Here is a 23,266-nt window from a genome sequence, read left to right on the forward strand (position 1 = left end):
TCATCATCTCCAAGACGCAGACAGAGTGGTATTGATGCCTCTGTTATACAGATGAGAAAAATGAGACTCAGTGAAAGTAAACAATTAGTCCAAAGCCACACAGATGGCTAGTGGATAAACCAGGATCAGAACCCAGAAGTTCTTGGCTCCAAGTCCAGCATGATTTCCAATACATAATAATTATCCAAGCTTGCACATCCAGGTAGTGTCAGACCAGATCAGTCCAGTGGATCTACAGCCAAAGCTCTCCTTTGCAAAATTCTTGAGTAATAAATTCCCAAAGGCCTCCTTCCTTTTTTGGAGGCATTTGGGACTAGATTCTCAGACTGGGATTGCAGCTTCCTGCATTAGCAAAGTCCCACAACAAAGTCCCCTGCTTGAGACTTGGTCTTCTGCAAAGATATTGGAGGTATTTGTATGTAGATGAGACTGACCTATCACAGTTTCTCAGACTAAAAATCTTGACGTCATCCTTGACTCACCTTTTTGTTACACCCATGCCTAGTCTATTGGTGAATCCTGTTGGCTCAACCTTAAAAATTTATCCAGAAGTGAGCACTCCTCCCCTCCATTATTGCAACCACTCCCACCCAAGTCCCATCCTCTCTCACCTGGATTACTGCAGTGGACTTCTAACTGATGATTCTCTGTCTGCCCTTACCCCTCAGCAGGCTCATTTCCACACCAACCCCAGTGTTTCTGCCAAAACATAAACAGTGTAATCTAACTGAAATAGGTAAAAGAAAGTGTGTGAGGACCTTGAAAACAGATGGCTTTCTGACTCAGTAAAGCCATTTTACTTTCAGTAAAATCTAAAGTCCTTGCTAAAACTAACAAGGTCCTAGATGATCTACACTCCACCTTTCCTCCCTGGCTTCATCTACTATTTCTTCCACCCATGCTCATCACTCCAGCTATGCCTGGCACACTGCCAGCTTGGCTGTGCTGCTCCTGCTGTGTGACATACAGATGCCAGCATAGCTTAGTCTCCTGCTCCCCCAGGTCTCTATTCAGGAGTCATCTTCTCAGTGAGGCCTTCCTTGGCCCTTTATATAAAATTTCAACTGTATCCTCATTTTACTTTTCTCTTTAGCACTTATAATTTATCTAAATTCACACATACTCAGAGTGACATCAGCAATATGGTGGAATAGGAGGTCCCCAACCCTTGTTAACCCACAGAAATACTGATTTGGCAACTTTCCAGTGACAAAAGTACCTTTTGGGGAGCTTTGGGGCCAGGTAGGAGTTTGCAGCACCTCACTGGAGTTCAAGACCAAGTAAAACTGCTTTGAAAAGTCAGGTCCATGCCTATAGTAGCAGGCCTACCTGTCGTGGATCTGACCACAGATCCAGAATCAGACCCACTCCTCTTTGGACTGAGCTCCAGCCTCATTTTTCTGCAATCCCACCACCAGCTCCACCTGACCATGGTTCTGGGAGAAATCATGCATTCCTGAGATCCTGGCAATAGGCACATTGGCTGCAGACCTGACTGGACATGGAAGCAGTTTCACCTTGCTCAACTGTCGTCCTAGAAGCCATACTGTCTGCCCAGGGGCCAAATGGGAATTATGCCAACCTATGCCTTCAGTAACAGGCAGTATTAGTCTATTTCTGTTGCCTATAACAAAATACCTGGAACTGGGTAATTTGTAAGAAAATGAAATTTATTGCTTACAGTTTCAGAAGGCAGAAAGTCCAAAATCCAGGGAAAACATCTGATGAGGTGACTCTACAGCAATGCAGGGTGTCACATGGTGAAAATGGTGGAGCAGAGAGAGAGCGCTCCTCATGTACTCTCCTTTTAAAGTCCTCAGAATCATGCTCATGACCACCATTAAGTCATCAACTAATTAATCCATGTCCTAGGGCACTGTCCTCATAATCTAATGACTTCATCAAAGCCCCACCTTTCAATACCATAATAGGATTTTTTACCCTCATAACACTGTCATAATGGGAGCCAAGTTTCTAATACTAAATGTTGGGGGACACAATTTAAGCCTCAGTGAGTTTGAGGGAACATTAAATCCACAGCACAGGCCCACTGACCCTGGACCTGACTGTGGACCCCGAGGCATCCCTGTCTACCCATAGACCTAGAGGCAGCCATACCCAGCCACAGATGTGATGATGGCTCTGTAAGACTGCTGGCAAACCCAGTTTTATCCCTGTCCACTCATGGACTCAGCTCTAGCCCTGAACACCTTCAGACATGGAGGCAACCCCAATTGCCCATGGACCATGCTTCAGCTTCATCTGACCATAGATACAGCTCCAGCCCCATCCACCCACAGACTCAATGGCTTTATCTGGTGATCCAACAGTAGGTCTGCTTGTAGACACAGCCAATACACCAGCCCAGAATCTGATTGGGCTGGGTGCTAAAAGTCTTTATATGCCAAAACCAGCCTGTAAAGAGTGGAAGTGGTGACTGTTCCCTCAAATGCAAAGACACCAATGCATGGCTACAAGGAGCACAAAAAAATCAGACACACATGACACCACCAAAATTAATAAAGTCCAATAATTGGCCATAAAGAAATGGAGATTCATAGACTGCTTGACAAAACTTCAAAATAATCATCTTAAGGAATTTCATTGAGCTACAAGAGAACATAGAAAAACAACTAAACAAAACTAAGAAAAAAAAATAAGTGTACAAAATGAGAAATTCAATAAAGAAGTAGAAACCATAAAAAATGAACCAAACAGAAACCTGGAGCTGAAGATTACAATGACTGAACTGAAAAATTCAATAAAGAGATTCAACAGCAGACTTAATCAAGATGAAGAAAGAAACAATGAACAAAAAGACAGGTCATTTGAAATTATTCAGCTAGAGAAAAAGAATGAAGAAGAGTGAAGAAAGCCTATGGGACTTATGGGACACCATCAAGTAAACCAATATACACATTATGGAAGTGTCAGGAGAAGAGGAAGAGAAAGTGGCAGAGAGCTTATTTAAATAAATAATGGCTGGGGGTGGCCAGTTAGCTAAGTTGGTTAGAATGTGGTATTATAACACCAAGGTCAAGGATTCAGATCCCCATACCAGCCAGCCACACAAAATAAACAAAAATTAAAAAGAAAAAGAAACCTCCACCAGAAAAAGTAGGCCCAACAGATCTGCAGCTCTCTGTGTGTAAACGAAAGAATGGCTAAAAACACGAATCTAGGAAGAGAAATGGACATCCAGGTTCATGAAGCTCAAAGGTACCAAAATAGGTTGAAATCAAAGAGGTTTACATGAAGATACATTATATTTAAATTGTCAAAAGTCAGAGAGAAGGAGAACTTTGAAAGGAGGAAGGGAAAAGTGACTTGCCATATACAAAGGAGCCCTCATAAGACTGTCAGTGGATTTCTCAGCAGAATCCTTGCAGGCCAAGAGAGAGAGGGATGATATATTCAATGTACTGAAAGAAAATAACTGCCACCAAGAATACTTTACCCACAAAGACTGTCCTTTAAGAATAAAGAAGAAATAAAAGCTTTCCCAGACAAACAAAAACTAAGGGAGTTTGTCACCATTAGATCTGCCTTGCAAGAAGTGCTAAAGGGAGTCATTCAAAATGAAAAGATGCTAAACAACATCTTGATATGAAAAGATGCTAAACAGCAACATGAAAGCATATGAAAATATGGGTCTCACCACTTAAGGTAAATATAAGGACAAATACAGAATACAGGTGTACTTCAAAAAGTTTGTGGAAAATGAATTTAAAAGATAATACAATTATTTCCATGATCTTTTTGTAATATTGTGATGAAGGCCATAAATCATCTTTACCACTAGCATATAAATTAGAAGAAAATGTGTTAAGAATAACTGTAGCCACAGAAATTAGTTAATAAAAACACAATACAGAAAGAAGTAAACTTTAACATCTATTACATAAACTTTGGCAGGAGTAGTAAAGTCTGGACTTTCTGAATGCAATTGAAGTTAAGTTTTTATCAGCTTAAAACAGACTTATAACTATTAAATGTTTGTTATGACCCTTATTGCAATCACAAAAAGACACAATAGATACATAAAAGATAAAGAGAATATAATCAAGGTATATTACAAAAAAAAAATAAATCACAAAGGAAGACATCAAGAGAGGAAAAAAAACTATAAAACAGATATAAAACAATTAATGAAGTGGCAATAGTAAGTCCTTACCTATCAATAATCACTTTAAATGTAAATGGTCCAAACTCCCAAATCAAAAGACATAGAGTGGATGAATGGATAAAAATATGAGACCCAATTGTAGATTGTCTACAAGAGAATCATGTTAAAGTTACATACATAGGCTGAAAGTGAAGGGTTGGAGAAAGATTGCCCATGCAAATGTTAACCAGAAAAGAGCTAGGGGTGACTAAACTTATATCAGACAAAATAGACTTTAAGTCAAAAACTGTCAAAAGATATGATGAAGGTTATTATAAGAAAAGTATCAATTCAGCAGAAAGATATAACAAATATAAATATATATGAACCCAACAACAAATCACCAAAATATAGAAAGCAAACATTGACAGGTCTGAAAGGCAAAATAGCAATGTAATAATATTAGGAGACTTTAATACCACTCTCTCTACAATGGGTAGATAATCCATACAGAAACCAAATAAGAAAACAGCAGAACTGAACAACATTATAGACCAGTTAGACCTAATAGACATATATAGAACTTTCCATGCAACAGCAACAGAATACTCATTCTTCTCAAGTGCATACAAACATTCTCCAGGATAGATCACATGCTAAAGCACAAAACAAGTTTTAACAAATTTAATAATATAGAAAATATCTCAAATATCTTTTCTGATCAATGATGGTAAAATAAAGCTAGAAATTAATAATAGAAAATGAGAGATTTAAAAACACATATAATTAAAACACACTCTTAAACAACTAACAATAGTTTTATCAAAGAATAAATCAAAAAGGACATTAAAAAATATCTTGAGACAATGGAAAAAAAACATAACATACCAAAACTTATGAGATGCAGCAAAAACAGTACTAGAAGGGAAGTTTATAGCAATAAATGCCTACATTATAAAAGAAGATCGCAAATAAACCATCTAACTTTACACTTCAAGGAACTAGAAAAAGAACTAAGCCCAAACTTACCAGAAGGAAGGAAAAAATAAAGAGTAGAGAATAAATAAATAAAATTGAGTATAGAAAATCAATAAATCAATTTTTAATAAATGAAACTAAGAGTTGGTTTTTCAAAGACATACACATGACTTCCCCCATTCCTGCACTCTTCACATGAATGCTACATTTCAGCCACTCTGGAGTATTCTTCATTCTCAGACATATTCTTTCCCATCTCTGTGCTTTTGCTTAAGCGCTTCCCACTGCCTGGAATCCCCTTAACTTCCTTATGGAAAGTTATCCTGCAAGGTACAAATTTTACTTTAAATCTCCTTGCCTTTATTAATTCTTCCTGGATTTCCCTGGCTCAATCAGAAATAATTGTTCCCCTTTCTCTGCTCCCAGAAAACTTTGTTCACACCTGCATCGCAGCACGTGTCCTATCCATCTTCATCACACTGGAAGGTGAGCCCCTTAGAACAACACTTGTAGCATATTGATCTCTACATTTCCAGCAATTTGCACAGTACCTGACACACAGGAAATGTTTGTCAACTAAATAAATGAATGAAAGTGAGACTAGGGATAAATAAATCTAGCTAAGCACTAACTCACAGGTTTTGTTGTTGTTTGCTTTAATGTAATGAAATATTCTTCACAAATGGGTTAGATTTTCAAGTGTGAGATATAAGAATAGATACAACAAAAAGAGATGCTTGGTTTTCAGGGTCATTTTGAGAATCAAATGAGATAGTAATTTGGAAAGGAACCAAGTAATAAACAAATGTCAAGTAATTGTCCTGAAAATTATTTTCCTCTTCTTAAGTAAGTATTTATTACTATTCTCTGAAACATACAAAGAGGCTATGTGAGCTGCCATATTCAGAGAAATAAAGGAATGCCTCCTGGTTGGTCATAGCTAATGTTCATTGTTCCATTAGATCTCCAAATTAGAGAATCCAGAATCTGCAGCCTACTGAACTCCCAGGTAAATACAAGCAGGAAAGAGGCAGCAAGCTGAGTAATCACCTCATAATGCTTATGTTCTGTTTGGATTTCAGTTGCTTAGCCCCTGGTATGATGAATTCCTGGACGAAGAGGACTACTGGTTTCTCATTTTTACAGTAGGAGGGACTTTGGGTTGGGGAGGAATCGTGAGAGTGAGGGAAGAAAAGAGAGTAACTGCTGTTTCAGAAGACTTATTTGTTAATCTTATTTGTGAAACTGATTTTTCCTGGAGGCAACTAGAGATTGACATGATCCCTTATGTACTGAAAATAAACCTCTCAAAGAAAAAGACAGTGCATAAGCTGATTTTGAAGAAGTTACAATCCTGTAGAATGTCTTCCTTATAGAAAACAAGTGTGATTAGAAGAGGGAGGGGGTTGGTGTACGAAGGAGCAGTGGTTCTTACCAAATTGGAAACAATCAGCATAAGTCTGTGTGACAGGGAGGCATTGAGAAATGAGTTATTATGAAACTCTTCCTTCTGATCTAGTTTCTATAGCAAATACTGTCTGCTCCCCACTCCCTTCTCTTAGACTCAGACCAGGTTCATCCGTGCCAAGTGGCATAAAAGAGAATCTATAAGCAAAGAAGAGAACATTCTTCTTTATAAAAGAATACAGGAATCTCTGGAGTTGAGCCAGGCTTTGGCTAACATGGATGAAATGGATTCTATGCAGTGGCAAAAGATAGCTACTGAGGACCTGAGACAAGGTGGGTCTCTCCAGGTAGAGGTGAAGTCTCCAGTGTTTCTGTCAGGTAAGAGAAGTCACTTTAATTTTTTTTGACCCTTAGATATAGGCAACTGGGAAATATTAATATTTAACATTTTGTGATTATTTACTATGTGTCAGCACTGTGCAACGCAAAGATTACCTCATTTGATTTTCAAAATAACCTGAGAGATAAATACTAAGTAAATGAGGCACAGAAACCATGTGACCTTCCCAAGGTCACACAGTAAGTGGAAGAGTCAGGATTTGAATCCAGACAGGCTGACTGTAGGGCTCCTACTGAGGGAGCCAGAGCACTCAAATTTGGCCAGACTCTTGCCCACCAAAGCATCACCACAGTTAATGTTGAATAATTCATTTCCTGCATCTGATAAGCATGTTCCACCTCACAAAGCTTCTCCAGAATTAGGTCCAAGCGCATTACAATGAATATATTTTTAGCGGCCACCCCCTTCCTTAACATAACACTTCAGTGCACCCAGACACTGGAGATAAGTGGTTAGGAGTATAAGGCTCTGCTGTCCCAGAAGTCTGGGGTCATATCCTTGCTCTACAGTTGGCTATATATATTTGAGCGATGTATTTAAACTTTCTTTAACCCCAATTTTCTCATCTGTTAAATGGGAATAATAAGCTTGTTGTGAAGGTGCCCTGAGATCATCTATGAAAGCTATTAGCGCAGTGTTTGGCAATAGTAAGCATCCAATAACTGTTAGCCATGATTATTCAAAGTGAGCATACTGCTTTAATTATCTATGTTGAAGCAGTTGGAGTACTGCAGTATTTCTCAAGCTTCGATTCACAATAAACACATTTGACGTCATGATTCTTGTGTAAATATGTGTACATCCCTATTGGAAAAAATTTCGCAAAACAGTACCTGCCATTATTAGATAAGCTGATGTAGTCTAACATTCTCTATTTATTCTATTTCATGTTGTAAAAGCTAATAAGGACCCATTTCATTTTTTGACATACTAATGTTCTACACTTTGAACAATACTGATAGGAGTAAGCAAAAGCTTTGAAAATTCTTTTGTACCACTGACTTACTCTGTGAGCTCAGGCAAGTCACTTCATCTTTCTGAACCTCATTTCTTCATCTGAAGAATGAGAATAATATCCCCTCCTTTACAGGATTGTTGAGAGCATTAGAGATAATATATTTATACAACAAGCAGGTGTTCAATAAAGGGTACTTGTTACATTACCACAAAAATATTAGTACCCAAGATTTTTTTAAACCTCAATGTATACTCTATATACAAAGCAAGATGCCCCGGATGCTTGCCCTTCAGAGCCATGTTTGGGCATGAGTTATTTAAATCTAGCATGAACAGGACCTCTTTTTTACCTAAACGGTCCCGTCTTCTCTCTAAAACCTGAACCTCTTCCAGAACCTCTCCCAGGAATCAAGACAAAAGTAAAGAAAGGATAGCTGGTAAATTTCAACATAAACATGCTGGGCAGTTGGCATTACTTTGGTGGCTATGGAGTGCCAGGGGTGGCCAGGAAGAGTGCGAACCACCCTCCATGGAGACCCTTTCCCTCCCCTCAACACACATCATTGCTTTCTCTACCATTGCTTTTTTGGAGTCTGATAAACAGTCCCTTTTACATTTGCCCAAGCCAGGGCCCTGGCCCCCAGGTAGCATGATGCCTCCACTCAGGCTGTACCATAACACTCATTTGGGTGAGATATTTCTTGTATATGCATTAACAACTAGCTGCTGTTTCAAGTCACATCTCCGTCACCCAAGCACAACTCAAGCAGAAAATCTTCAGGTTTCCCTAAGGGCAGAATCTTCCCATTCTGGAGAAAAGGGGAAGTTATATTTCCTTGCTTCTAATTTGGCTTAAGGAACTTGTATTCTTTATGTAAACATTGTATTAAATAGGACTAGTATTCTATTTAAATAACATTTTATTTTTTTATTTTTTATTTTTTATTTTTTATTTTTTTAAAAGATGACCGGTAAGGGGATCTTAACACCTTGACTTGGTGTTGTCAGCACCACGCTCACCCAGTGAGCTAACTGGCCATCCCTACATGGGATCCAAACCTGTGGCCTTGGTATCATCAGCACCACATGCTCCCGAGTGAGCCACAGGCCAGCCCTTAAATAACATTTTAAAGGCAATACCTTTAACAAAAGTATATGAATCTTTGAACCAAGAATGGACAACTAGACTCTATTTTTTCCTTACTTCACAGACATAAATAAAATGTCCTTTAAGGAATTATGCTATAAGAATCCAAAGACAGCCATAGAGAAGATCAGCGATGACTACAAGCTGTATTGTGAGAAAGCTCCTCAGACAGGCAAGTGTGTAAACTCAGAGACAGATCTGAGCCAACTAGGTCTTCTCAAACCTAAGACAGAATCTCTAAACTCAAGAGGCACAAGCCAAAGAAGACCATGCTTTGTTTGAAATGGAGAGACATTCAGGGGATAATGACCATGTATGTATCTTTTTTTTTTTTTCTCCTATAAAGTTATAGAAGGACATCATGAAAATGAAATGCAGTTGTAAATGAAAGAAGAAGATGATGGTGATGATGAAGATTGTGCACCCCCACTTTCTTATCTAGTTATCACTTGGGGGTTTTAAATAATATGAATTCATCCTCTGCCAAGTTTCCCGGAGTCATAGATTTCTGGAAGGATGTTTGTAAGGGAGTGTTTTAGGGTGTAACACCTGTAAGGGAGTGAGGAAGGAAGGACTGGGCAGAAGTAGATGCTTCACTATGAGGCAGCTACAACAGACCTCAGCAGATATGATAGGAAACCCTGGAGCTAGGATGGCCCTTCAGAGCTGTCCCTCCTTGAAGGAAGGGACATGAGCTTTTATACCTCGACACTGACCCACATGGAATGTGGATGCCCCTGGGGAGGAAATAACCTTGGGTCGGCAGTTTCCTTTAGCTGAGGCAACTCCCAGAGGGGGCCTCAGCTTTGAGCCATCAGTAGCCATCACTCTAGGCAGAGGGGGAATGAGTACTGTGGTCCTAAAGGGAGGAGCTGGGTAGCACCCATTAGCACTCACTACTGTCCACTTGCTTTGTATAGAAATTTCACTCCGTCTTGGAGTAGCTCCTCCAGGAATCTGGTTGGTTTCTTTTCCTGGGGAACTTATTTAAAGAAAGTTGATATACACTACTATAGTTTGTATGTAGGCCACAATTAATACTCCTCTTTCTCTCCTGTGCTTCCCGTCCTAGACTCCCTTCATGCTCAGCTATTATCTCTGCTAGTTTTGGGGGGCTTGCTAAATAGGATGACCTAGACTCTCATCCCTGACGTACCCAAGCCCCTCGTCGTCATGACTTCTTAGGCTGCAGCTGCTTTGCTTGGCAATTTACCATTGAAATTGGGCCAGGAGTACCAAGAGTGGCAAATGAATTCTCCCCTGTCCTTGCTATACAGCTCATGATCCTGATGTTTAGGATCAATCACCCTACCAGTATGGTGACTCCTTTGCTTGCCTTCAGGCCTCTTGGCATAAGGAGCTTAAAGTAACTGAGTGTGTACTATGTCCCCTAGTTGAAGCATTCCTCTGCCAGGAATCAGGATCTCTAGACCAGCATTGTCCATTACAGGAGCCACTGGACCCTATGGCCACTGAGCATTTGAAATGTGACTGCTACAAATGGGTTAAATAAAACATGCTATTAAAATTAATTCTGGAGTTCTTCTGGTCAAGATGGTGGAATAGACAGTCTTTAGCATGACTCTCTCCTACAAATCAACCAATTTACAACTATAAAAAAGCAACAACAGCCAAGCTGGGGCCACTAGTGCTCAGAGGAAGAGGAGGAGAGATCTATGGAGTTCATGAAGGTAGGAGAAGCCATGATGAGAGAAAGAAAAAACTGCTCCCACCATTTCATGCCGTGGTTGCATCCAGGCTGGAGCTGCTGAGCAAACGGAGCTGGAGCTAGCAAAAGCTGCAGCTGTGCCCTTCAGATAAAGTTGCATGGAAGTGGCAGGGGAGAAGAGGTGGCCCTCCAGGCCACCAAGACCATTAATAGGGTTCCTGTGGACCCACATAGGAGCAAGGAGCCACAACAACTGAAAAAAAGGAGTCACTCAGAGGCCAGTGAGTCATTGCAAGGGACCAGTGCACTGCCCATCACATGGGAAGTGTTTGCAGCATGGGCAGTAGGGGAGATGGGCCCAGTGGGGGAACACTGGGGCACAGCAAGGACAGCTGACCAGAACCCCAATCAGTGAAGAACCAGTCAAAGGAGACTGGTCTGGAATATAGAATTGCATGGGGTGCAGTTCGATGAAAAGACTCAGGCCCAGATCAGAGTTTCTACACAACCCACGTGCACCGGGTCTCTGGAGAGCCAGAATTACCTATAAGGTCAACCATTAAAACCTGAGTTGTACAAAAAGCCTTCCCTAGGGAATCAGTTGCAAAGCAACAATTTAGCTAAACCACACAGCTCAAGTACTGGTCTCCACAGGAAGTTCCCCCATTTTAGAAGTAAGCAAAGGACAAAAAATTAGTTCTGGCCCAGACATACCACCAGCACCTCAATGCTGCCCAGGGACCTGAGGCATGGATCCAGGGAATGGACCCCCCCTCCACAACCAGGCACACTGCCAGTGCCAAGGAGCATCACCTCCCTGTGGGTGGCCCACCACAGCCACCGCAGTAACCATGGCTGCTGTGAAAGCAGCTAGATGTCACAACCACCATGCAGACGGTCAGCTAGCCACTTGAGTGCATTAACACAAAGAAAGTCACCAGCAGAAACAAAAGAAAAGAAGAGGAAGTCCCTCTCCACAAAGCCCATTCCAGAGTGACAGAAGAAGCATCTGCTCTACAATAATATTGGGGGACCTGAACACACCTCTCAGCGTTGGACAGATCATCTAGGCAACAAATCAACAGAGTAACCATTACTCTTTCAGAGGGAGAGAAGAAATCTAGGGTAGCAGTGGTGGGAGGGGCGAGGGAGAGGAGGATAGGGAATGATTGGACAAGGAGTATAAAGAATAAGTATGATTTGTAACAATATACATGCTAGTAATATTGATTTGATTAACGTATGTCAACATTGAACCCCCAAAATATGTATAATCAATTATGATTCAATAAAAATTTTAAAAAATTAATTCTCCCCTTTTCCTTTTAGGGTTTTAATGTGACTACTAGCACATTTTAAATTTTATATGTGGCTCACGTTATATTTCAGCTGGAGAGCACTGGTCTAGGCTCACAGAACCTAAAGCTGTGAGAATGACAAGGTTCCCAAAGTTATTCATAATACTGATAGTAAATGGAACACTTCTACTTTCATTCCTTGGTTCCCAGGACCAGGTACTCTACCTGTTGGGGACACAGCACCATATAATGGTCTTTGATTTATCCTAGAGGATGATGCCCCTTTTCTCCAAAGTATCATCTCCAACCTGGTTTCACAGCCACATCTTTAAAAAGCAGCTTCATTACTGTATCACGCCAGCAGCACTCAAAGATAATAGAACCAGTAGATCCCATTCTCGTGGGACACATTGGCCATTGCCACACCTGCTTGCTATAAGTGTGTCCCTTGGTCAGATGCAATGTTATATGAGCTCCCATTGAGGGATCAAACACTTATGAGCCCCTGGGTAGTGATGCTTACTGAGGCCTTGCAGGTAGGAATATATGTCAGTTCCAGTCAAGATGAGTTGCTGCTCCTTAAGAGTAGAAGGGATTCAGTATAATCAATTTGCCATCAAGTGGCTGGATGGTCTTTTTATTAGGTGTATCGGGGGCTCTGAATTTGTCTCTGTTGTTGGCAAGTTGAATGTTTGGCAGCACTGGCAGCTAACTCAGCCTTGGTGAGTATGTGGCACTTGCTGTTGGGGTCCATACATAGCCTCCATCCCTGCTTCCTAGCTACTCTGTTCAGTAGCTCATTGTGCCAGCACGAGGTGGCTTATGACAGAAACTTGCAGACATCAACTGGCCGAGTCATTCTGCCCACTTGGTTGTTTAGTATCTCTTTAATGGTAATTATTTTTTCGTGGGCTTTAAGATACAACATTCTTCACACTTCATGCTTACTCTCATAGATCCATCCACATGTGTCTCCCCAGACCTCCTTGTCCCCAGTATTATAATTTTTCTCCTTTCACCTGCTTGGACAGTTTCTTGTGCCATCTGACTCTGCTCATGACTGATTCCAGGTGCACATTTCCATTTTATGATGGGGTACTGTTGGTCCCACCTATGGCCTGTGGGTCTTGAGGAGCCCACCTTATGATGGGCAGCTCCGTATGCTCACTTGATATCACATGGACAAATTCTTTGACCTTACCATGGCTCAGTAGCACATAGGAATATTTTTTGAACAGTGTAATTTTCTGCTGAAAATGACATGACCTTGCTCCAGAACCCTAGGAATCTATTTCTTGATTCTCCTTTGTAGGTCTGCCATAAACTCCAAACATTGTCTTTTCCCACTGCTGCACTTCTAAGACCATGGGATCTGTTGACTTTTATCGCCTAAGTGGCAGGGCTGTTTACACGAGAGCCAGACCTGCTGCAAGAACATTTTTCTACTCTGAGCCCCCCTAAATGCTGGCAGACTTATGGTTCAAAGCAGCGTTTTCAAGTGTGAGATATGTGACTCAAGAACACAAAGAGTTCTGCTAGGTGTTGTGCTTCATTCTTAGTGGTGGGAGAAGCAAGATGCAATTATTTGTCTTTATTTTGGAGGGGATGTCCAGGTATGCACAAGACCACTGGATTTCAAAAACCTTTATTGATATGGTGGACCCCTCAATCTTGGTAGGATTTATTTACCTTTACAGCACACGTGTCTTACCGAGGTCTCCAAAATCCTTAGCTTTTCTTATTCATTTTCTCCAATTTATATGATATCATTGACAGTATGAATGTACATTGTAATTCTGCAGAATACCCAGGTGTTTCAGTTCCCATTGGATTATATTATAACAGAGGGCAGAAAAAGTTAATACAATAATAGGCAGAATAGTAAATATATATGTTGTTTGTCCATAAACGTGAACTGCTTCTGGTTCTTCTTTATGACAGGAATGGAAAAGATATATATCTTTTATTTATATATATGGGGGGTCTTCAAAAAGTTCATGGAAAGATTAGTATTACCTTTTAATTCTATTTTTCCACAAACTTTTTGAAGTACCCTTGTGTGTACATATATCCTGAAAATAACAACTAACTTATAGAGAACTTTCAAATACAGAAAAATAAAACAGTATTACTGAATGATTTGAGAGTCGTCGTCAACCTAACGCCCCTTCACCCTCAAATACATAGTGTATACCTTCTACAGACAAGGACGTTCTCCCACAAAGCCTCAATACAGTGATCAAAATCAAGAAATGAACACTGATACATTACCATTTAATTTTCATAATTCAAGTTTCACCAAATGTCACCTTACCATCCTTCAGTCTGGAAGAGTCTCTCAGACTTTCTTTGATTTTTATATCCTTGACACTTTTGAAGATTTCAAGGCTATTTTTATAGATGTCCCTCAATTTGTATTTGTCTAATGATTTCTCATGATTGGACTTAATGCATTCAGGGCATTCAGAAATATCATTGCTGTCCTTTTCATTGCAGCAGGTGGTGCTTAATTTTGCTTTGCTCCTTTACAAATGATGTTCCCTTTGATGGCTTGATTACTGTGGCATGCCTGTCAGGATTCTCCACAGTGAATTTAATCTTTTTCCCTTTATAATTAATAAGAATTATGTGGGGGAGGGCTATACTTTGAAATTATGTAAATATCTCACTCTTCATCACACTTTCAAGTTATTCATTTACATATTCATTCCATATGTATGGAATCAATTTCCTTTTTTATTCAATGGGTTATAATCTGTTACTACCATTATTTATTTTGATGTTCAATTTATCTCCAGTTTGGTCAATGGCACACATCTTTTGAGTTGGCTCTGTCTCCTTTTGACATGTTCTATTTATCCATATCTTTAGTCCAGGTAAAGGTTTATAGGTTTTGCTTTATCATTTTGAAAAACTAATACTTTGTTTCATTGACCTTTTGTATTGTTTTTTAAATCTCTAATTCATTTGTTTCTGCTCTGATCTTTGTTGTTTCTCTCCTACAGATTTTGGGTTTGGTTTGTTCTTGTTTTTCTTGTTCCTTGAAATGTATTGTTAGGTTATTTGAAATTTTTCTTCCTTTTTCATGTAGGCATTTATTGCTAACATAGATTCTGGTATGCTGTGTTTTCATTTTCATTTGTCCCCAGGAATTTTTTAATTTCCTTTTTGATTTCTTCTTTGACCCATTCATTGTTTAGGAGCATGTTGTTTAATTTCCATGTATTTGTACAGTTTCCAGTTTCCCTTTTGTTGTTGATTTCTAGTTTTATTCCATTGTAGTTAGACAAGGTATTTCATACGATTCCAATTTTTTAAAATTTGTTGACGTGTTTTGTGACCTAACATATGGTCTATTGTAGAGAATGTTCCATGTGCTGCTGAGAAGAATGTGCCTTCTGCAGCTATTGGATGAATGTTCTATAAGTGTTCATTAAGTCCAAATGGCCTGAAATAGTGATTAATTCTGATGTTTCATGGATAATTTTCTGTCTGGATGAGCCATCTTTTGCCAAAAGTGGGGTATTAAATTCCCCAACTATTATTGTGTTGGAGTCTATTTCTCCTGTTAAGTCCAATAGTAATTGCTCTATATAACTGGGTGCTCCAAAGTTGTGTGCATATCTATTTAGAATTATTATATGCTCTTGTCGAATTGATCTCTTTATCATTATATAACGACCTTCCTTATCTTTTTTTAGTTGCTTTGGCTGGAAGTCTATTTTATCTGATATAAGTATAGCTACTCCTGTTATTCATTTATGTGAAATACCTTTTTCTATCCCTTCATTTTCAGATGGTGTGTGTCTTTATAGGTGAAGTGAGTTTCTTGTAGGCAGCATTTTGTTGGTTCTTGCTTTATAATCCATTAAGCCACTCTTTGTCTTTTAATTGGGCATTTAATCCATTTACAGTTAGAGTTATTATTGATATATAGGAACTTGTTACTGCCATTTTGTTACTTTTTTCTGGCTGTTTTGTTGATCCTTTTTACTTTTTCGTGATCTTACTGTCTTCCTTTATGATTGACTGTATTTTGATTTCTCACTAATTATTTTTAGTATGTCTCTTGTAAGTTTTTGTGTTATGATTACCATGAGGCTTATAAAAACATGTTACAGTTACAACAGATTATTTTAGACTAATAACTTAATTTTGATATCTAAAAGAAAAAAAACAAAGCTTTGACATCATTCTCCCCCCACTTTTTGACAATTCATTGTTTCAAGTTACAGCTTTTAATATTGCCTATCTCTCATATTGTTGTTGTATATGTTAGTATCTTGTTAGGTTTGTCCTTTAGTCTTTATACTAAGGATGTAAACAGTTTATTCACCCCCCTTATGACACTGGAGTATTCTGAAGTTGTCTGTAAATGTACTTTACTGATAAGTTATGTACCTTCAAATGTTATCTTGCTGCTCCTTAGCATTGTCTTCTATCAGATTGAAGAACTTCCTTTAGCATTTCTTGTAAGGCAGGTCTAGTGTTGATGAATTCCCTTGGTTTTTGTAAGACTGGAAAAGACTTTATTTCTCCTTCAAATTTAAAGGTTAGTTTTGCTGGGTATAGAATTCTTGGCTGACAGTTTTTTTCCTTGAGCACTCTTAAGAGGGTTATTCTGAATTCTCTGTTAGACATTTCATAAATCTGCTGTTCCTCTGGGTTGATTGCTGGTGCTTTGTTCCCTTTGTTGGTTTCATATTTCTATGTTCTTTTTCAGTCTTCATGTTCTTACATTGATGCCTGGGAATTTCAACAGACTGCTACCTCTTCTACGTTTTATACATGTTTTTTGGAAGTATTAGACCTTTACTGGTTAATATCAGAGCTTTGTTTCTGGTCTGTGGGGCTTTTCTTTTCCTGTTATTGGTGGATTAATAGTAACTACTAACTCAAGTCCGAGTCTCCACAGAAAGTTCCACCCAATTTGGGATTAACCACAGCAGAGCACATTAGTGGTTTCACAGAACTGACATTGCTTATTAAAAGGAAATATTTCTCTTTTTCCTTGTTGTTTCCCTGATATTTTCTCTTTGTCTGTGCTTTTATGTAATTTTACTATGATGAGTCTAAATATTTATGTTACTTGTGGCTTCAGGACTTCTTTAGTTTTTGGATTTGATGTCCCTTGTCAGTTTTAGGAAATTTCCAGTTATTATATCTTCAAATATTTTTCCTCCTCCATTCTATCTTTTCTCTCCTTCTGATAATCTTATTACACATATTTTCAACATTGTAACCATTTGCCATATGTCTCATATGCACTTTTCTGTATTTTCCTTTTTCTTTTTCTTTATTTGTTTCAGTTGGATATATCCTTTTCTTATAACTTCTAGTTCAACAATTCTCCCTTCAGCTGTGCATAATTTGTCATTAACCTCACCTATTAATTCTTAATTTTATTAATTTCAATCATTATACTTTTGTTTCTAGAATTTCCATTTTTTCTTTTTATAATATTTAGTAATATTCAGTCTATGTCAGTATTTTTCTTCTTGTCTTTTAATTCCTTGAACTATATTAATAATAGTTATTTTTTAGTCCATGTTTGCATTTCTTCTGTCTATTTCAAATGTCGTGGGTTTTTTCCTCTTGTTTTTTGGTCAAGTCCTCTTAAACACCTTTTTATTTCTGCTTGATTTGTGAACATTGTTAGTGAAAATTTATGGAGCTAATTTGAAGCTCTGGGTGAAGTTATTTTCCTTCAGAGAGGATTTGATTTACTTCTGGCATACACTTATCTAACAGCATCCAGATAACCTCAATCCATTTAGGGACTGAGCTGGTTCAAAGCTAATTTTTATTCCCTTTGTTGATGAGCTATTTCTGGTTTCCCTTACTCTTTGGAATCCCAATTGAAAGCCTAGGGTGTTTATCGAGGCCCCTTCTCCTTTGCTCTTTTGCAGTTTTTGTCCCCTTCTGCTCTGAGAATCTCTCAAAAGCTCTGTGAAATTTCTCAGTAGTGATTTACGTAATTGTCAAATGTCTTGAGAGTAAAGTAGTGCCAAAAGTTTTGCTCATTTTCTAAAGGCCTATGGCTTTGTTTTGTGTCCCACTGTGGGTTTAACACCACAGATGCCTCTAGGGCAGCTAAAGTATTAGTGTCAGCTTTCCTTTCTGGTTTTCAGTATCCTCTTTGTTTCTGATCTAATTTGTTTTATTTTGTTTTGTCTTAGTTTCTTACAAATTTACTTATGACTCTAAAACTGAGGGTTTTTTTTAATCCAAGTGTTTTGTACTGGGAGAAGGTTTTTTGCTTTGTTTTGGGTTTTGGAGGGTTTTGTTTGTGTGTGTGCATGCATGTGTGTGTGCATGTGCGTGTGTGTGTGTGTGTGTGTGTGTGTGTGTGTGTGTGTGTGTGTGTGTGTGTGTGTTTGTGTTTGGTATCTAGTCTTGCATAGTCTGGATTTTATTTTTTCATCTATTTAATTTCATTTATTTAGATCCAGTATGTATTTCTTATTGCTTTCAATCCTTTCTGAATATTGTCTGTCAATGAAAGTATTACCAAACAACACAAGATTTTCTTGTGGGGGTACATCCTATTTAATAAACATTTTAAAGTATTGACTATATTACCAGATCATGTTCTAATTTTTAGGGGTGAGATCAATAATACATCATTCCTGCCTCTATTAGTCCGTTGCTGTTGCTTATAACAAAATACCTGGAACTGAGTAATTTAGAAAGAAAACTGTTTACAGTTTTGGAAGCTAGGAAGTCCAAAGACCAGGGAACATATCTGGTGAGGGTCTTCGTGGTAGCAACAGTGACATAGGGTATCACATTCTGAAATGGTGGAGCAGAAAGAGCAGAGAGAGAGAGAGAGGACAGTTCCTCATACACTGTCCTTTTAAAGCTCTCAGAACTATGCCCCTGACCACCATTTTTAATCCATTCACTACAGCATGGTCCTACAATCTAATCACCTCTTCAAGGCCCCTCATTTCAGTTACCATAATAGGATTTCCCACCTTCTTGACAGTCACAGTAAGGGCTAAGTTTCTAATACATAAAACTTGGGGGACACAATTCAAAGTCCAGGGACTTTTGGGGGGACATAATTCAATCCACTACACTTCCCTGGATGAGTTCCTAATTTACATTTTCTTCTACAACACTAACTTCAAAGAGTTCTTATAATACTGAGATCCACCGAATCTATTATTCTTCAGTAATGGTTTCTAGATGGCAATAGGGAGTCAGACACCCACCCTGAATTGTGTATGGTGTTCTGGAATACCACTTGAGAAGCTTTCAGTGGAAGCAGTGCTCTTGGGAAAGAAAGTGATTTTAGTTAAAACAAGAAGGCAGAGGGAACTCTTAAAGAAAAGGTCAAGAATCTGTGAGAATTTGCTGATTACAAAGAAAGAGCTCCAGGGGGCAAGTGGAGGGGTTTAGGTTTGGACAGTAGAAGTGTCAAGGAATACAGATAGTCATATAGAGTATGGTTCAGTGAAAATGACTGACTGGAGGAGGGATGATGTTTGGTGTTGACTAATGTAGTGAGGAGGAGTTAGTGCAATGGACTCGGTCTCAGCAGTCTCTCTGGGGAGGGTGAGCCGTAGGCCTAATGGCCAGCATATTTAGACAACAGCCTGGACTGATGTTAGTGTCAGGGGCATGAATCATCCCCAAGTCTGTTCTCAGCACTAATAGCTGGCGATGGAAGCAGTTGTGGGGACAGTGGTTTTTCCACATGTACTTAATGTCTGGTAAATGTCCTTGCCATTTTGTGTCTTCTTATTCTCTGCAACTTTGTGATTTTTCTTAGATTTTACAGTGGAAATTATCAAGGAACCAAGAGTCGTTGCACACTCTCATAGGAAAATGTCCCTCAAAAGAACTGGCATAAGAAAGCCCTCCATGAGACCCAGGTAAGGTGCAGGATCTGGCTGCAACAACATTTCCAGGCACAGGCTTTAATCTCAACATGTCTAATGCTGAACTTTCTGTGTGTAGTTTTCCAGATATTTTTCCATATATTGTATGAATACTCACAGACACTTTGTATTTTAAATCATTATTTATTTTCTAAAATTGGCTCCATGCAATATATATTACACAATAACTTCTTTTTAACTTAAATTTGATGGACATCTTTTTCATGTAAGTATGTATAGATCTACCCCCTTCTGTAGTATGAATGTAGCATGATCTACTTAATCATACCCTTTTTATAAATATCTGCATTATCTTTTTCATTGCTATAAATAGTACCACAGTAAACATCCTTATACATGTATCCTTGCCTATTTTTGTTTTTCTGAGTAATGTGCTACATAGTAGCCTCCTAACTGGTTCCTTACTTCCTGTTTCTTCCCCTTATAACTAATCAAAGAGTCAGCCTCTGGTAAGGTCCCACTGTTAGGCAAAGACTCTGTGGCCTTTTCTTCAGGAGTGCCCACCCACCTTTCTTTTCACTAACCTTAGCACCAGTGCCACCTATGCATAAAAATTTCTCCAAATGTTATGTCTGCTATGACTTTCCGCTCCTCTAAAGCCCTAAATCTCTAAAGTACAATACCAAGCACTTACCATGTACAATTTTTTACTGATCTTTATTTTTTAGGTATTGTTTTCTACCTCCTTGACTATAATTTTCTTGTAGGTTATGCCATTCATTCACTCACTTATTCATTTTTTATTCAGTAATTATCTATTAATGACTAGCTATATGAAAGTTTCTCATCTAGATAATGAGAATATACTAGTACAACAAATTTAATAGTTAAAGCCTCTGGCAGAATATTTTGCATAGAAAAAAACTCCCACGAGAATGCTTTCAATTACTGATAACATTCATTGAGGTTGATAAGTCTTCCATCTCTTCTAAACACTCTAATAGATCTTCTTCTCCTTCAGGTAACTGAAATAATTTCTTTAGGTTCAATCGTTTATCCATTCTGCTGTTACAATTTGTACTACTCACTGCTGTCCACTATGTCTATGAAAGACCTGTTTTGTTTTGTTTTTTTACTGGTAAGGGGATTGCAACCCTTGGCACGGTGTTGTCTGCACCACGCTCAGCCATTGTGCGCACCAGCCATCCCTATATAGGATACAAACCCACAGCCTCGGGGCTACCAGTGCCTCACTCTCCCGAGTGAGCCACGGGGCCGGCCCTCACAGAAGTCTTTTCTAAATCACATGTTCATAACATCATTAAGTTCTAGAGGGAATATTCCAGTTTCATGACTTCAGTTAAGACTGCAACAGAATGGCCCAGGGATACTGCAGTTTAAAGTCTCTTAAACTTCATTTCTAGCCCTCATTTAATGTAATAAGCAGTTATGGATCATGCACTGTGTCCTAGACACTATCTGAGTGCTAATGATGCAAAAAGAAGACATAGTTCTTCCCTTAATATAATACATAACTAAATAAAATACAAGGCTGACCTTTAGAAGTTATGACAAAATATTGGCTAATTAGTATGGGAGTATAATGGAAAGAGAAAAAAATTTTTGAGCGAGGGTTAGGAAAAGTTAGACTATCATAAGAGGCACTGAACTGCATGTAGGAATTCAACTGCAAAGAAATAGGAGTATTTTATGGGCACATTTACTCCACCCACAACCTGGAGAAATGACACAAAGATATAAACTCATGAATATAAAGGAAGTATTCAAAGACTTGAAAATAGTCCAGTAGTGTTGAAGCATTGAATGCATGAGGTGAAGAGACATAAAACATAAAATTACAAAGCCAAATTGAGATTAATAACCACAAGAAGATTTTGAGTGAATTATTAATGAATTTCTGCTGATTAAATGGCAATGAAGATTCATTGGTGTTTGTTAAAGCAGTGGGTGGCAGCAATACCCATTTATGCTTTTAAAAAATATTACTCTAGCAGAAATAGCAATGATAGTATTAGCAGTCAGAGACCCAGAGATTAAAGACTGAAATAATATTTGAAAGGTTGTTGCAGTCATTCAGACAAGTGATATTAAAGGCCTAAAGTAAACAGTAGCAGAGGAAACAGAAGGGAAGATATAGAAGTAAAAAAAACATGGAAGAGGAAAAATCAGACTTCTGGAATGACAGAGTAAAAACTTTGCAAATTATCTCCCCATAAAAGCAATGATAAAACTGGGCAAACCTGTCAAAAAAATTTTTTCAGAACTCTGTAAATTAACTAAAGGTACATAACAAATTGAAGAGTGTTCATGCAAGAAAACTACCAGACTTCAGTAAGAGCAGTGGAGTCTGAGCCACATTTTAACTCGGGATTGCTCACCATCACCCACAAGCATGATAGCCACGAATACCTGCAGTCTTACTGCCAGCGGAGGAGGCTGACATAGTTTGGAGCTGCACAGAAAAGCTTTTGACCAGAAGCAGTGTCAAAAACAATAGCAATCTTTGTGGCAAACAATTGGGAAAGCCACCATCAGAGTCACTTAAAGCAGTGATAATAGCTGGGGCAAGCAGTGAAACAGCCAAAAGTATAAAAGGGAGTGTAAAACAGCCAAAAGTGTGAAAGTATTAAAAAAATGTAAGGAAGAAGACATTCCTAGGAGGCTGTGATAAGGCTATGCAAATGCTCCTGAGAGACCAAATAGGGACCTGGTTATCTCCTTATGTTTGTTTGACCATGAGGCTCTGAAAGCTAGGATTAAAAAGAAAAAACAAGATTTAAAAAAAGAAAAAAAATCTAAGCAGACATTTCAGTGGCCACACACTGCAGGACAGACATACTCTATAGAATTAGTCCAGGTGAGTCACTTGATGAAAAACGAAATAGAAAAAGCAAACAGAACCATCAACAATACAAACCTTTGGTGGATGAGGGATGGTATATGGCATCAGATTTCAAGGCTGCTCCAATATGTTATCAAAACATCAGCTTTAAACAAAAAAATTATGAGACATACAAAAAACAAAACAAAACAAAAAATCAGGAAAGTATGGTCCATACACAAGGAGAAAAAACAGTCAATAGAAATTGTCTCTGAGGTGATCAAGATGTTGGACTCACCAAAGACTTCCAAGCAGCATGTTTAACAGACTAAAGGAAACCATGTTTAAAGAATTAAAGTATGGTGACAATAATTAATTAAATAGAGAATATCCATAATGAGTTAGAAACTATAAAATAGAACCAAATAAAAATCTGGAGTTGAAAAGTATAATAACTGAAATAAAAAATTTACTAGATAGAATCAACAGAAGATTTGAGTTGGGAGAAGAATCAGTGGACTTGAAAATAGCTCAATAGACACTATCTAGTCTGAAGAAAAAAATAATAAAGAAACATAAACAGAACCTCAGAGATCTAAGGGATGCCATCGAGCAC

At 38.5% G+C, this 23,266-nt stretch overlaps 1 protein-coding gene across 1 annotated transcript in view; it reads left to right on the top strand.

Moving 5' to 3' along the window:
- RGSL1 (regulator of G protein signaling like 1) overlaps nucleotides 1-23,266 on the top strand; it is a 72,275-nt gene that overhangs the window by 24,722 nt on the left and 24,287 nt on the right. Inside the window, 4 exon segments of the mRNA XM_063106818.1 lie at nucleotides 6,166-6,228; nucleotides 6,646-6,868; nucleotides 9,059-9,166; nucleotides 19,739-19,841. Coding sequence (XP_062962888.1) covers nucleotides 6,166-6,228; nucleotides 6,646-6,868; nucleotides 9,059-9,166; nucleotides 19,739-19,841 — 497 coding nt within the window.

Source organism: Cynocephalus volans, chromosome 8, assembly GCF_027409185.1.
Source record: "Cynocephalus volans isolate mCynVol1 chromosome 8, mCynVol1.pri, whole genome shotgun sequence".
NCBI classification, from domain to species: Eukaryota; Metazoa; Chordata; class Mammalia; order Dermoptera; family Cynocephalidae; genus Cynocephalus; species Cynocephalus volans.